A 17,000-nucleotide genomic window follows, 5' to 3' on the forward strand; every position below is an offset into this window, starting at 1 on the left:
TGTCTATGCATTATATGAGGCAGTGACAGGTCATGTGCGAGCACCTGGGGGGCTATCAGAGAGGATTGACAGTACCATAGAAGTGAAACAAGGATGTCCACTTTCACCCACATTGTTTGGTCTATACATAGATGAAGTGTCTGATTACATAGACCGAGAAGGAGGAGTTGGAGCCAGCCTAGCAAGGGTGCTGATACCGATATTACTATACACAGATGATATTGTTCTCATTTCAGATTCACCGGAGAGATCGCAGTGCCATCTGGATACTTTGCACATCTTCTATAGAGATAAAGACCTCACATTGAACCTTGGGAAGACCAAAACCATGGTTTACAGTACTTCAGTAGCATGGGTGACTAGATCTATGTACCAATTCACATTTGGGGAAGACATACTTGAAAATGTGAGGGAATATGTCTATTTGGGAGTTACCTTCTCTGGCCCACGTTTTTCATTGAGAGGGAAATCAAAGGCACGTCTAGCACGTGGATACGCGGCACTAGGGGCACTCGAGAGTCAATGTGCTCACATACAGTTCCAAGAGCCCCGCACCAAACTCTAGTTGTTTGACACCCTAGTCGCACCTACATTACTATATGGAGCAAAGGTATGGGGTTGCAACTTGTACCACATGCATCTTAGCCCACTCACTAATCAGATTGGAGTAGAGAGGGATTATTATGATGGTTGGGATAGCATGGAAAGGCCATTGATCATGATGATAGCACGCATGATTAGGAGTAAGCCCTCCATCCCGCATCCCATTGTTAGAGCAGAGCTAGGGACAACACCTATAGTTACGGAGACACTCTTCAGGGCAATGACCTTTTGGCACAAACTATGGGAACTTCCACGCCATAGATACTCTAGATTGGCACTAACCTCATCTAGACAACTAGCAGCAAGAGGCAAGAAGAACTGTTGGTTTTCACAGATGGCTATTTGGATAAGCCTACATGGTTTGGATATTGACCCCGTCTTTCACCTTTGGATTATAGCTTTGACTGCCCTATACTTTCTCTTAGCCGATCAGACCTGAACCAGGTGATTAGAGCTAATATCTTGAGGATTGAGACAGCAAGGACATGGATCCATCCACCACTCCCTCTAGGATCAAGGATGGAGTTCCACAAGAGTCATTTCTTGTGTCTCTCCAATGATGGTTTCACTATTCGGCTAGCATATATGGACACCCATCTCTCCCATAGCATACGAGTTGCTATCAGATAGATTCACACCTACTCACATAGGCTTCAGATGGAGACAGGCAAATGGACAAATACCCTAGCAAAGGATAGGACTTGCCAGCTTTGTGGTCGAGAGCCTAAGACGGAGAAGCACTACACATGTAGATGCACACTATACTATGACATACGAGGACGATAACACTGCCTCTTCCATGATGGATTTGGACCCCTTCATCACGTCATGGAGTACGAGAACTAGAGATGCCTAGGTATTTTCCTCCTGAAGCTCGAGAGGCGCCGAACTGCACTACTACAAGACAAGAGGCCAGCTCATCCAGAGGGACACACATAGAGAGCAGTGACAGACTTCTTCTATAGAGCCGACCCTACTGACACTACCAGCCTAGCAGAGACAGAGCCACCCCGTCGGACACCTTACAAGCCACGCCATGGAGTCACATTGGATAGAGCCATTTCCCTTCGTCGAGCACGGCAACCCTGTCTACCAAGACCACGTCCAAGGAGGCCACACCACAGTCGGATTAGAGTCATTATCACGAGACACCGAAGACTCACCACCAGGCATATCAGTGAAAAAGCTAGGGACCGCATCATAGTTGAGATCATGTGCAAATCTTGAGATCAGCTACAGCCCATAGTCTCCACCACACTTTTGTACATGGTTCTATCAGATCTGGTTCTCCTTTCCTTTCCTTTTCTTTTCTATCGATGGAACAACACTGCACATGGTTCAACCCTAGTATAGTCCCATCGTATAGTTATTTTTAGTATTGTTTCATAGGCCACCCACTTATTTGTAATGTTATCTTTACCTTACTGATGAGATGACATTAGACATGGATGTACTCTGGATTTTGTCTCATAGGCCACATTGGCCTTATGTAGATGTTAATATATCTTTCTTTCTTTCTCACACATGCTACTTTCATGCTTGCCCCATCTAGGGCCTGATGGACAACCTGCACTGAATTGGACTGCATGGAAGGGGCTATTGGGTCCCAGTTCCATGTCCCTGCACCCTGTGCACTACCAGTTCATCTGGAAATCTGGGAAACACATGCCCCTGGCAAATGGGATGCCAAACCTTGCTATGATGAGTTCATAGGACTTAGAACCTGCCAACCAATGACTCAACAGTCCCAGCTGTATAAAATTTGGGGTATGCATCCCAAACGGCACTTAAGATAAAGAGGGTATGTTAGAATGTAAAATCTAACCTCCAGCCATTTGCAAACAGAATTGGAAGATTGAAGCTGTCCCAAAAGTGAACATATCAATGTATATCTGTTAATGGTAAACATTTGTTACAAATGAAACACTCAAGCCTAGCTAAAGATTTGTCACTGGCCTAGATCTGCTGTTACAGTTTCATTACCAAAAGGAAACTTTTACAACAAAATACATTGAGTTCCCAGTGACTTGACAGCGAGCTATTGTCATGTTACATTCACAGCCTATATTGACCTCACAAACTACAAGGCTACTCACTTGGACAAAATCTCTTTCGTAAAGAGCAGTTGCAGAGGCCAGTCGATACTATATTCCAACGCAATCCAATCCCAGCCATCATTCATCTTATTTGTATTGTCAGGATAGCTTGTCGAAGAGAGACCAGCACTACCATCTGCACTAGATCTTTGTCTCAAATTCTCCACTGGTAATGAGATGCCTCCCAGAGAAGGCATTCTGAAACAGTGTCAAAAAATTGAATTACATCATGCTTGATTAGGATGATGAATTGGCAGACCAAGGAAAAGGAAATGATCACGATGAACATTGAGATCTTTTCCTTTTTACAAATTCAATCCATTACAAAAAGCCAGAAGAGGATAACATGCACCATGTTATTCAAAGAATTATTTCAATCAGGAGCAGCCATAACAAAGGAATGCTCTTCAAAGGCCCTTATTTTACCTGAGAGATACTCTTGAGAAGTATTTGTCATCATCACCAATAGTCTTCATAGCAGCCTACATGAACCTTTCTTTTTAGAGATCACAACTTTAGAGACACCCAAGTATTTACCAACTAAAGGAAATATCCAGAAAATCAAAACATCTAACCTGCTGAAATGGGACCTTAAGGTCCGCTTCGGCAGTTGATGGACGTGGAGGCAATCGCATTAAGGATCGGCTCTCCTCCAAAAAACACTGAAAAGAGCATTTGTAATTCTGATGTTTTATAACATAACCCCAAAATGGAGTCTATTTTTGCTTGACAAATAAAGAGCGACCCACAATTATCAAGCAGCATATGTTACAAGATTATCATAGAAAGTTTTTTTCTGCTTTTAGAAACTGCCTCCTTTATGCTTGTGCCTTCCAAAGTGCTGATCCCCGGGATATCTTGTCACATAACACCACAAAGATAGAAAGCAGATTTTAGATTAACACACAGAACTCGGTTTATCCCACTCAAACACCTTCTGTATGCTGATATACATAACATTTAATCATCCGTACATGATGATACTATTGTCATCCATCATGTAGGTTCAAGAGAATATCAATGAAGCATAGTAACATTTAAAGGCGAGTGCTGATAAGCATAGGAATGAGTTGATCTTCCTAGGGGTAAATGGTGGTATCTCCTGATACAAAGCACTGGTTGAATAGTTTCAAGAGCTTACACACAAATTAGCTCCAAGGAAGGAGGGATCATTCCACATAATTAAAAAGGTAATCAGTTGGAGGCCCCTCTCATTGGAAGATGCATCAGGTGTTTCATCTCCATAATCTTGCAAAGCACCATGGTCGTATTACAACCACAGCCCCAGATCAGAATGAACCAGATTTAATAGAGGTCGACAAGCTTCAAGAGTTGCTGCTATTATTTCACAGGTACAAGGAAAATACAGTGCAGAATATACTCCAAAGTTTGATCAAGTTGAAGGGTTACCCCATGCATGACACAACATGGTTGGAAGTCTCAGTTCGTGATGACTCTTTGGCAAGTCTTTGCATTTACTTTCGGGCCTATGAGGAGGCTATGCCTCAAGGGATAGTTGCAGTACTAGTGAGGGAAAATGTAATGAACCTGGATTCTGCCCATGCCAAGCAACTCATTGCTGATCAGTAGTTCATCCTGGACATGGCAGCAGGCATGTCCAGAGGATATGTAAGTTGTATAAGAACTGCATACAGGCTGGTTATACACCGTGCATACATATTGTTACTTGTGCAGCCATATATACTATGTTATTGTGTAGTTCACAGTTCATCAGCAGAAGGATCAATTCTGCCTTTGGGTATTCTCTCCTCTTGTACTATGCATGTTTAGGAGGCATGTGCCTTACCTGCCACCAACCTAATCTGCTACTCTGGTGAGCTTCACTAGTGAGTCTGAGTTACACACAATAGCCAAGGTGTGGGATTTGGAGATACATACAATCACATGGACTGTAGGAAAAGCAATGTTCACATTCAGCAATGCACCAGAGACCAAATAGATCTTGTAATATATGCTATAAAGCTGCAACAAGTCTTTACCACCTGACTATTATCCTTAGAGCTGTTTGGCAATCCTCACTTAGTACAAATCAGACATTGCAAACCCTAGGTGTGGAATTTCAAAAAACTAAAATGCAAAGAGCTGTGTGCAAACAGCATAGGTTAGTCAACCTTTAGAACACACTCTGTTCTTCCCTGCCACTTCATATCTTTAGCATTTTCCAACCAAGAGGCAAAGAAGAAAGAGAGGTGAACATATGTCATACTGAGTCCATGAGATTTTGCTGTTCCTTCCATTTCACAATTGTCCACACATGTTCAAAAGATGCAGAAAAATATATGGATGACCTCCAATTGATAAGAACGGAATTCGCAACAAACTGGACAAGGTGAATGCTCATTCCACTCACTTGCCTGGAAGAAGTCGCCTTTTGCGAGAAGAAAGTAATCCTTCAGAGCCTTCAAATGACCTATCAAGTCTGCATGTACCACTACCAACTAGAAAGATTTTGTTAGGTCTCTTTGCAGAGACAAATCCATAGAAGTACAATTGGCTATAATTGGAGGAAAAAAAAAGCCTTAGAAGTCATGTGAACTCACTTGCCAAAGATGAGTGGCAGCAATTGCCCGAATGGAGTCGATAGCACCTTCAAATGACCTTTTGTGGAAGTCAGGCATTTCCTAAACACCATACAACCATCTCAATCTCAACAAAGTACCATGTGCAGTATCACCCAAAAAAAAGCTTGCTCTACTAATATCTCATGGTAAACATTGAATCTAAATATCTGCTCCTTAAGATCCTGCGTGCACTTACAATTTGTATTGATTCAGCTCACATGTCTAACCAAATCACTCAATGGAACTCAATCACACCCCTTCTGTCAGCAAAACCAAATTCCTTTTTTGATGAATATGTAAGCATAATAAAGATGCAGTGCCAGTTTTGCAAAATGTAATCACCTAACATGGCTTGTATTGGAGCCATTCGTAAAAATGTGCAGAAAATTTCATCCCATGTGTAAATTGCAATAGATCTTAGTCAAGGTACTAAAGCAAGGTTGCTACAAATTCGAGAGGGTTCCTTGAACAAAAAAGGGACACCAAGATCCGATAGAGCAATGGATCCTGGTGGTCTGACAGTTTTGTAAACTTAAACCATGCAATGTGGCTTATATTTGAATTTTGAAAAGCTTTGTAAAAATGTTGAGAAAAATTAACTATCCCACATGCAAGGTGCAATAGATGTCACATGTTCTACATCACAGTATTAAAGCAAGGTTGCTACAAATTTTGGAGGATTCAAGGCTCTAAAAGGGCAAGAGAACTCCAGGAGGACAAATACCTGAATGCATTTTTTGTGGATCTGAAAAATATATCATTCTATTAGCCAAAAGTAAAAGGCAGTATTAAATGGCAATACAACGTGCTAGCTACCCGCATTTATCACGATTCACAGAGGGTGCTGTCCAAGCTGGCTGCACTTTGAAGGATGGTCACAATATACAACAGAGGGCAGGACAGAAGCCGTAGATGGCCATTTATAGTGCCATATAATTGACCCCTACTTCCTTGAAGGAAGGACTCTGAGCTTCATGGCAACAAGCATACCGCTTGTTGCATTCTCAATGGTCGGAAATGCCACATATAATGCTGGAGCATCACAGCCTTTGAACAACATATCAGTCCACAACCAATAGTAGATAGTGTGCCAAGAATGAGAGCATTTGTCATCAGCATATAACCAGTTTGGCATTTAGGTCCCAAACTGTGACGTCATTGTATCTGCCACAGGATTGTTTAGTCGAAATGATGTGGTGCTATCAGAAGTGCAGATCTATGAGGTTAAATGAGCTTAACCTTGCATGCTCATACATCAACTGGAAAACCATACCATTGCTCCCCACAATAGTGATGGAAACATGAGTGCTGAAAAGGCCATATCTTTTATGGCCTCCAAACAGTACTGTAATCAAATCAATGGCTAACATTCTTGTTCTGACCATCTCAAGCATAGTTACATGTTAATGGCATGGCCCTTGTGTTGGCAATGTACATTTCATGGCTGTTAGGGGGCACCTTTGTGCCCTGTTAGGCAGCTCATTTGTCCGAAGTCTCATCATGTAGCCTATATACACTCCACTCCACTCTTGTAGTATCGGATCACACTAATTTGGAGAGGAGACAGGAGGTATTCTAGTCATCAAACATGCCATCACCTTTGTGGTTTATATGGCACATTTCATGTCTTGTGTTATGAATTCCATCTCCCAATCATTCTTTCTTTGAGTTCTTGACTTCTCTCTTTCATGCTCATCAGTTGTGTTCTTCCACTTCCTTTGCTCATTCTTGCATGGTATCACACAACTAATGTTGCTTGTCTTGGTGCTTTGTGCTACTGTTCTTGCTGTGACAGATTTTCTACCGGCTGGTTTACTACTAAAGAGGCTGCCAATCACTGCACTATGCAGCTGATGTCATCATTTGACCTGAGCAACATGCTGTAATGCTGTGTTTTGAGCTGGGAAACCATTGTCTACTGCTGGATGACTTCTGATTTCACCCTTTGCTGGCTGGTAACCCTGCCGTTTTGGCATTAACATATCAGAAGTGCTGCAGCTGCTTCATTTGAGGCTCCTATGCAGTTGCCTACCTGTCCACACTGCCATTGACTCTGCATTTTTGCTTGAATTGCTGTCATGGTTAGAGCTACCATTTTTTACTTTAAAACTGATGTTTTTGTCATTTATGCTGATGCTTCCATGTTAGACTTCAAGCTCATCTATTTGTCTTCGGTTATGACTGTACCCAACACTTAGGATGTCCAGCTGTACCACACTATGCGTTCATTGAATAAGTCAATGTTTCAGGACTTAGCAATCTTTGGTGTAAATGGTCCTTGAGACCTTAGGTTGTACTATTCACTTTAGTTATGTGTGAGAATGGATAATGAAGTGAGAGAGAGCACACTGCTCTACACTGTTACTCCAACTCTCTGTCTCTGTCTCTTACTTTGAACATGGTATCAGAGCACCCATGACTAGGCTCTGTGGAGTGAAGCATTCAGGAGTGAAGGCATAGGTTCTTTAAGTGAAGAGGGCTGACTGCCATTGACTCTCATTGTCTGTGCAACAAGGTATGCATTTTGGTCAGATGGAGTCTATGCTTCATGTTAGTGTTTGAGGCTTCTGTGGGAGCTTTGGGGAGCACCCTTGAGCACATCCAAGTGCTCATCTTTATCATCATCATCAACATATGCTGCTGCCATCAGATCTACTGCCTGTGTGATTGCGCCTGGTTCTACTGCTGTCATAAATGTCTACAAACTGTCACTTACACCATTCACAGACTGATATAGAGCTTGCCTATGCTCTTTGAGAGGTTATTGAAAGCTTGGACACGTCAGTACTTGGTCAGGGACTCATCAATGAGCTGAAAGGACTATTTGCAGGTCTGGAAATATTCACTGTCTGCTGTATACAGGGTACATACAGCATGTATGCATGTCAAACATGAGGTTGGAGCCTTCAAACATGTCCAAAACAATCACTTGGGCTTCTCTACATGCAAAGAAGACATATGTATTGAATGCCATGCTTATAAACTGAAGTTTGGTGTTAAAAGAATTCCAATTTGTGAGTTCTTGACAGGCTGAAAACTGTCATTCACAGTCTATAACAAGCATTCATCTACACTGGAAGATTACATGTTTTTTGTTGGTCTTGATGACATGTATGACATTGGATATGTCTACAAAATTGTTTGAGGATTGACATGAGCATTGGATGCTCTTGGAAACTGAAACTTGGATCAGAAAACAAATGCTTTGACACTCTATTGGATGGTCATGAAGTGTGAATGCATTGTCTGATATTGCTCTTGAAGATGGGACAACTTGGAAGCGGTCAGGCTCATGTATTGGATCCCATGTATGGTGGTACATGTCTATGATGTTTTGAAGAGTTTGGTGGACTGAAATACACTGTCATTGACTATTTATGCTTGACTGAAATTTACAGCAAGTGTACCTTGCTTTTGTACTTGCAGTTCATGTTGCATTCAGTGTCAGACTGATATGAATGAAACCCCATATGCAAAGATATAACTTTGAACTTCTGTAAGTGATCTTGGGGCACGTACACTCTGTGTTGAGGTCAAAAAGAGCTGCTGGTTACTATCATTTTTCAACCTATAGACTGCTTGTCTGTACATGAACAGGTTGCCCAAATACATGCTGGTTTTGCATTGAATGCAGTCCGTACATGCAAGCTGCAATACCTAGGTGATTGCCAAGTGTCAAGAGGTATATGCACCACTGTTTTCAGGCTGGAATAACTGAATGTCTGAGCACATAGAGTGCTGAAAACTGTCATAAACAGTTGCAAGCTGAAACTGAACTGTTAAGAAGAATTGGTTTACAGGTAGCCAAACAGGGTCTACAACATGGCAAATGCAAAAAGGACAGACAATATTACCCAAATTGTGGGGGAGAAGTTGGGCAGCCATAACTATGCCATTTGGAAGTTCAGAATGGAAAACTTCCTAATAGGTAAAGGATACTGGGAGTTGGTGACTGGAGTCAAAGCTGAACCTGAGCTCCCAGATCGACCTACACCTGATCAGAGATGACTACATCAAGCTTGGACAAAAAGAGCTCGCAGGGTCTTGCACTGGTTGTCTCTATGTATATCAGATGCCATGGTAATGCAGGTAATGAACTGCAACTCTCCTAAGGATGCTTGGGACATCTTGGTCAAGTACTATGGCACAACCACAAGTGCCAAAAAGATACAGTTGAAGCAGAAGTTCAACAACATGGAGAGAAAGAGCAGATCCATACAAGATTATGTCACAGACATCAAGACCATTGCAGATCAGCTGGCATCTGTTGGTTCACAGGTTGAAGATGAAGACATGGTTGCTATGACTTTGAATGGCTTGGGGACTGAGTATAAGTCTTTTGACACTTCTGTGTCTGTGCGGGCTGAAATGCCTGATTTCAATGAGCTAGTTCCATTGCTTATCCATCAGGAAGTTAAACTTGGCTTGGCTACAGGGTCAAGCAATTCTAAAAACAATGATGCAGTTTTTTATTCCAATCAACACGGCCGTGGCAGCCATGGTAGAGGCTATGGGTCTGGCAGAGAAGGCCAGCAGAATACATCCTATGGAGGTAACAACCAGCAGATATCGAATGCAAGAGGTGGTGGAAACTTTAGAGGCAGGGAGAGATCTAGCCCTAGAGGCAGAGGCTCCTGGCAGCAACAACGCCCATCTGACAATCCGAATAAGGATAAGGATTGTCATTACTGCAGGAAATATGGGCATATTACCAAGGACTGCTAGAAGAAGTAGGGCAATCAGAAGGGCACACAGCATGGACATTTTGCTACATCTAGTCAGGCAGATGATACTTTAGGTGATAGACTGTTTGCCATGCAGTATGTAAAAAACAAGGTTGCTGAAAAATCCACTAATGATGTAGTTTGGTATATTGATTCAGGGGCATCGAACCACATGACCCCTCACGGTGATTGGTTCACTGACATGGTGGCAAAAAAACGTGGCTATGTATGTACAGGTGATGACACGCAATATAGCATTAAGCATAAAAGCAAAGTGCCTCTTGTGGTTCATGATGGCAGAAAGAAAAATTTGCATGATGTATTGCATGTTCCATCGATTACGAAGAACTAACTATCTGTCGGTCAGATGATGGAGCAGAACTTGCAGGTTAGATTCAATAAGCATGGCTATTTTATTGAAGAGTTTGGCAATGGATGCAAGTTACTAGCTCGCAATCACAGGAATGGCAGAATGTTTACTCTTGATGCTACTTTGCCAGAGCTGAATTTAGCTATATTTGCCCATGGTTCTAGCACTATCAGAGATTTGAAAATTTGGCATAAGAGAGTGGGACATGTGAATTTGCAAACGCTGGAATTTGAGTGCTATATCTCTTGCTTGAGATCAGATAGCGGTGGGGAATATGTGTCAAATGAGTTTGACGATTTTCTGGCTGAAAATGACATACGTAGGCAGCTTACCTGCAGCTACACCCCTCAGCAAAATGGGATAGCTGAAAGAAAGAACAGGGTCTTGATGGAAGCCGCTCCTGCCATGATGAATGAGAAGAAGATGCCGCTCTATTATTGGGTTGAGGCTATTATGACAACCATGTATATCTTGAATCGGACTCCCACTGCAGGTATTTATGAGATGACACCGTTTGAGAAGCTGTATGGCTATAAGCCAGATATAAGTCACATGAAAGTCTTTGGCTATCTTGCTTATGTACACATTCTAGATGAGAAAAGGGAGAAGTTGGATCCAAAAGCACATAAGTGTGTTTTCATTGGATATTTGCAGGAGAAAAAGGCATACAAATACTATGATCCCTCTACTAAGGAGACTTTGGTGAGCAAGGATGTTATCTTTGATGAGATGGACTCATTGTATGTATCACAAGTTGCACTGCCTTCCACTCATGTATCTACAGTTGATTTGCAGAGCAGAGCACTGCTATGACAGGTCCTAGTGGTCAGACAGTATCCCCATGGACAAGGAGATTGAGGAGCTCACCATCCACTAACACCGATATGTCAGTGAGGGGAAGATATGATGTCTTTGACAGCAATATGTCAGTGAGGGGAAGATATGATGTCTTTGACAGTATCCCCATGGACAAGGAGATTGAGGAGCTCACCATCCACTAACACCGATATGTCAGTGAGGGGAAGATATGATGGACTCATTGTATGTATCACAAGTTGCACTGCCTTCCACTCATGTATCTACAGTTGATTTGCAGAGCAGAGCACTGCTATGACAGGTCCTAGTGGTCAGACAGTATCCCCATGGACAAGGAGATTGAGGAGCTCACCATCCACTAACACCGATATGTCAGTGAGGGGAAGATATGATGTCTTTGACAGCAAAGAAAAAGAGAAAGCTACTGAGGATGCATCTGGTATGATGACACCTGGTAAAATGACTTCTAGATATGAGTCTGTTGACACTTTAGACAGTAAATTTGGTATTCCAACTGTCTATACGCCTGGCACGAGACAGAGCAGGTACATTCCCCCTCATGAGAGAGGAGAATCGAGTAGTGCACCACAGCCTAGACGATCGCATAGAGTCAGATATCCTGTTGACAGGTTGACGTACACTAGCTACTCTGCAAAGCATTATGCTTACATGACAAAAGTGATGGAGATCAAAGAACTAAGTACATATACTGAAGCAGTAAAAGATGAGAACTAGTGTATAGCTATGGATGAAGAAATGAATGCCTTGGCTGAAAATAAGACATGGAATCTTGTGCCACTGCCTGAAGGGAAAAAGACCATTGGCTGCAAATGGGTCTACAAGATCAAATGCAAAACAGATGGCAGTGTTAAAAGCTACAAAGCCAGGCTAGTTGCTAAGGGGTATGCCCAACAGTATGGACTTGATTATGAGGAAACATTCAGCCCTGTTGCCAAGATGGCAACCATACGCACTCTCATTGCTTTGGCTGCTGGAGGTTGGAAATTGCAACAGATGGACGTGAAGAATGCATTTCTTAACGATGACTCGGCAGAGGATGTCTATATGGTTTAGCCGAAAGGGTATGTACACCCTGATTTTCAGTATTATGTATGCAGGCTGAAAAAGACATTGTGAAGGCTGAAGCATGCTCCGAGAGCCTGGCATGCAAGGATCAGTAACTACTTGCAGAGCTTGGGATTTGCTGTTGGTAGGGCTGATCACAGCCTATTTACGAAAAAGACTGACAGTGGCTTGGTAGTACTGGTCATATATGTTGATGATTTGATAATCACTGGTGATGATGACTTGGGCATACAGCATGTAATGAAGATGCTGAAATCTGAATTTGACATGAAGAACCTAGGAGAACTGAAGTATTTCTTGGCCATTGAGGTAGTTCCAACTGAAAATGGTTTATGGCTGATGCAGAAGCACTATGCCATGCAAATGTTGAAGAATTATGGCATGGCTGAATGCAAACCATTGGATATACCTCTTGATCAGTACGTCAAGCTAGACATGAGCACTGGTGAGCTTCAGCTTGGCGAGCATAGCCTGGTTGGCGGGTGCAGTACCAGCTGCTTCAAAGTAATCCTCCATGGATTCAATCCAAATTTCAGCATCTGCTTGGACGGACCTACCTCTCCAATCAAATTCGGGTGGCTTAATCTGCTTGAGAAGAAACTTCTTCTCCTGGATTATAGCAGTACCAGAAGAGTTGATCTCATACATGTGAAGACTGATGAGCAAGTTGCAAATATCTTTACCAAGTCTCTGGGTAAAGATAAGTTCAATGTTTTTAGACAGTTGCTTGGTGTCCAGATGCTGTCTTGAGCTTGAGGAGAAGTGTTAGACTTCAAGCTCATCTATCCGTCTTCAGTTATGACTGTACCCGACACTTAGGATGTCCAGTTGCACCACATAAGTCAGTGTTTTAGGACTTAGCAATCTTTGGTATAAATGGTCCTTGAGACCTTAGGTTATACTATTCACTTTAGTTTTGTGTGAGAATGGATAATGAAGTGAGAGAGAGCACACTGCTCTACACTGTTACTCCAACTCTCTGCCTCTGTCTCTGACTTTGAACATTCCATTCATGTGGCTATATTTTTATGGCTGGAGGTAAATTTTTTTATATTTCAGCACTTAGAGAGGATTCACAAATGTCGGCTTTCATGATTATTTACTACATTATCTAGCAACTTCTCGTACAGCATGGCTAGGCTTGACTAGTGCCTATCAAGTTTGCCTATGCAAGTTCTTGTGTTGATCTCCTCTATAGCAAGTTGCAACATCTATTCTCCTAGCACAACAAGAGGATGCCTCTATCCTATTGTAGTGGAGTGGTTCTCCTCATGTCTCTTGTTAGGGCTTGGATTCTATCATCTATTTAGTACTATTTCATACCTTAGTACTTGTATGCATTTAGGTTTACGGCATTAGCATGTGTAAAGTGACTTTAGCTTTCATATGATGTTTCACCTAAAAGGCAGGTGTAGGTCAACAACGTGAGGAAGTTGTATTCGTTGAGATCTTGTATATCAAGAATTAGAGATTCTTCAAGCAGAGCATGTAGATGATTGCTAATTCTATCTCCTTGGCAGGGCATCCTCGTAGGTCAAAAACGTGAGGAAGTTGTATTCGTTGAGATCTTGTATATCAAGAATTAGAGATTCTTCAAGCAGAGCGTGTAGATGATTGCTAATTCTATCTCCTTGGCACGGCAAGAGGATGCCCCTATCCTTTTGTAGTGGAGTGGTGCTCCTCATGTGTCCCTAAGCCAAAGGGTGATGATTGTGAGAGAGCAAAGGTAGGGCATGCTACTTTGAGGAAGACTTGCTACATGCATTGACATAGCCTAGCAGTTCAAATCCTAGAGCTGTTATGGCTTTCAGGCCCATGATGGAAGGTTTGGACAGCAAGCAATGCTCCTAGTCCATTCTCACATGGAGGGACACTTCAATAGTCTGGCTTAAAGGTGGGGAATCCAAGGTTACAATGTGCTTCCGTGGGGTTGTTTGTGACAGACATAGAGATCTTACAATTTCCACTTTCTATGAGCAGGTTTGAGTATATCAAGGTCGGATTGGTGCCTCTTTTTTTTATGTTTTCCGGCCTGCGAGTCATGACCTAGAGTTGGAGTCTTGGAGTATTTCCAATAATGCATTCTAGTACTTCATGTGTCTTCTTCAAGCATCACTTGTCATTCTTGTATATACAACGATGGTACAATTTTTTGGGAAACCTGCTGTGTTATGGGACATGGTGAGCCCAAAGGGTTTGTAGAGGCTTGTATGCCTACCATCCTTGTATATTGCCCACAATCTCCACGAGGGTGTTCACAATGTACATTTCAAGGGTGTTAGGCACGCTTATTAGGCTTATTATTGCATGCATCCATGGGCAATTGGGCAGCTCATTTACCTCCACTCTTGTAGTATCGGATCGCTTCCACTCAGAGAGAGGCAGATTGGAGGTGCTGCTGGTCATCACATGTACCATCACCAGTGGGTTTGTACAGTACATCTCATGTCCTGTAGTATGGATTCCATTGCCCATTCATTCATTCTTTGAGCTCTTATGTTCTCTAGACTCTCTTTCACTGCTCATTCTTCTCAAAATTCAGCAGTTGTGTTCTTCCGCTTTCATCACTCATTCTCACACCTTGTTATTGCTCCTAACTACACTCACAAACTGAAATGAGCACCCTTGGATCTTGGTCCTCCTGAATGGCCATTGGCATGCAGACAAGTGGGCTTTTTTGTATCCAAAATGCATATATCCAGGCATTCTCAACCTCTGCATATAAGAACTCCTAAAGCAGCCAAGCTATTGTCTCACGGAGTTGTAGTATGAGGATGCTCACCAGACCACTCTTGCAGTATTTTGAGATTCAGTCCTATATCACACGATTTAATCCTTGTTGCAGGGCCATTATTTGATGGGTTTCTGGTATTTCCAAAGCTGAAGTACCATGACATAGAGGTTGAAGTATGAGGATACTGGCCAGAGCAGTCTTGCAGTACAAAGAGAACAAGGTCCTATATAATATGCTTTAATGCTTGCAGGACCATAAAGTGATAGGTTCCTAATATTTCAGGAGTTCACAAAAACACTACTGTTCTTGAAAGTGGATGTATGTTTTGAAGATATGGCATGCTTAAAACCTACATAGAAGAATTAGCCTGCAAACAGACTTGGATAAAATGGGGTTTCCCAGCCAACTGAGACCAGAAGGGCTTTTCTTAATGTAACACAGAATTGGTCAAACTAAGAGCTAGAATCTGGAACATGTCACTTCTAGAAAGGCTGATGCTTGTTTACAGTGCATAAACTCAACATGCTCAAGTTAACCAACAAAAAATAAAAACTGCACTAAAAATTTTTGGAGAAGTCACATTGTCAATAAATGAAATGATATTTTAGAATAACCTTCAGGTCTTGAATCATTGATGCAATCCGTTCAACTTGAGCTTGGGGAAGAAGCTCAGGCTCTGTATGATCTGCTCTTTGTGAGAACGGCCCCCTTGTAGAAGAAATGGGCAGCAAAACTACTTTTGTTGACATAACACTCTTCACTTCAGGTTGCTCAAGTTTACTCCACTGGCTCTTAAAATGCTTGCTTGGATTGCGCAAAATTCTGACAGCTTTGCCAACAAACAGAATAGATTCTGCCACCTGTATTGGGATATAGTGTGGTAACATGTCCTGTACAAAAGAGCAGATGACATGAACTTTTCTATCAATATGGATATGGCCTTTATGAATTGAAGCACCGTCATCTTACAATTCAAACAATGCACATAAAACTAATGATCTATCGAACTTAACAACTGCTATAGACTTTGAACCTGGACTCCAACACAAATATGATCATGCTTTCAAGCATAATATAGGAGGCATCAAACCTGTCAGCAACAACCAGTTATATGACACAGTCAAATCATAACAGGCAGAAGATGTATTGTGCTAATCACAGCATCAATACAATAATGTTGAACACCCTACTAATGTTCATTTACTAATCACGTGCGTTCTTCGTGCAACCCATTGCCCAGAGGCAGCCTCTATCACTTGCGGTTGACCTTGTCCAATGTTCTTGTCTTCCAGAGTGACCTCAAGATGGTGATGATACCAAAAAGGACCAATACAATACTAAAGTTCAATGCATACATGAAAATCAGATCTCTTTTTACTTGCATGTTCTCAAGCCCATAAGCTCCCTCTTCACTGACACTTGAGACAACATATGACATGGAGAGAGCATCCAGGTGATCCTTTTTAACTCTTAAGACAATATGAACTGGAATCAGCCCTTGAGAGGAAGGCTTTAAATGATATACACTTAAGGAACCAGTTATGATCTCCTCATACCAGGTGGCAATTCCGTTGAAAGTTAAAAGGGCGTTCAGAACAAGGCATACGTTTAGAACAAACAAGGATGTGATTGCACATACCCAACATTAGGACAGATTCCATGCAGCTCACCTACCACTGTCTCCTATTTTGCAGAGATTTTTTGAGTTTTAACGAGAGCTTTAGGCACATGGTTGTATTTTAGGAAATATCTTACCAAAATGTATCAAGATTGTGAAAATTACTCAGTTCATTATTCAGCAATAGCCCTCTTCCATTCTCTGCCTCCATCATGCAAGCACGAGCACGTGTGCATGCGTGCATGTGTGTGTGTGTGTGTGTGTGTGTGTGTGTGTGTGTGTGCGCGCGCGCACCCACGTGCGCACCTCTTCTTGCATTATGGATGTGTTGAATAAATTTGCTTTGGCTGCTGCCTGAAGGGTCAACTTTA

The 17,000-nt window shown here is 42.1% G+C and overlaps 1 protein-coding gene across 2 annotated transcripts in view; it reads right to left on the reverse strand.

Annotated features, from left to right (window-relative positions):
* Positions 1 to 17,000, reverse strand: part of GCP4 (GAMMA-TUBULIN COMPLEX PROTEIN 4) — a 156,447-nt gene that overhangs the window by 57,239 nt on the left and 82,208 nt on the right. For both annotated transcript variants that reach the window (XR_015692625.1, XM_087689343.1), the window contains exons 6-11: positions 15,626 to 15,901; positions 5,261 to 5,341; positions 5,075 to 5,158; positions 3,275 to 3,361; positions 3,126 to 3,181; positions 2,700 to 2,897 (exon numbers count right to left, since the gene is read on the reverse strand). Coding sequence is in view for 1 of the 2 variants with exons in the window: in XM_087689343.1 (XP_087545469.1) it covers positions 2,700 to 2,897; positions 3,126 to 3,181; positions 3,275 to 3,361; positions 5,075 to 5,158; positions 5,261 to 5,341; positions 15,626 to 15,901 (782 nt within the window). In the remaining variant the exon portion in view is untranslated. The remainder of the gene's footprint in view (positions 1 to 2,699; positions 2,898 to 3,125; positions 3,182 to 3,274; positions 3,362 to 5,074; positions 5,159 to 5,260; positions 5,342 to 15,625; positions 15,902 to 17,000) is intronic.

The sequence above is a fragment of the Lygodium microphyllum genome, chromosome 12, assembly GCF_053477565.2.
Source record: "Lygodium microphyllum isolate KBCC chromosome 12, Lygodium_microphyllum_v1.1.10, whole genome shotgun sequence".
NCBI lineage: Eukaryota > Viridiplantae > Streptophyta > Polypodiopsida > Schizaeales > Lygodiaceae > Lygodium > Lygodium microphyllum.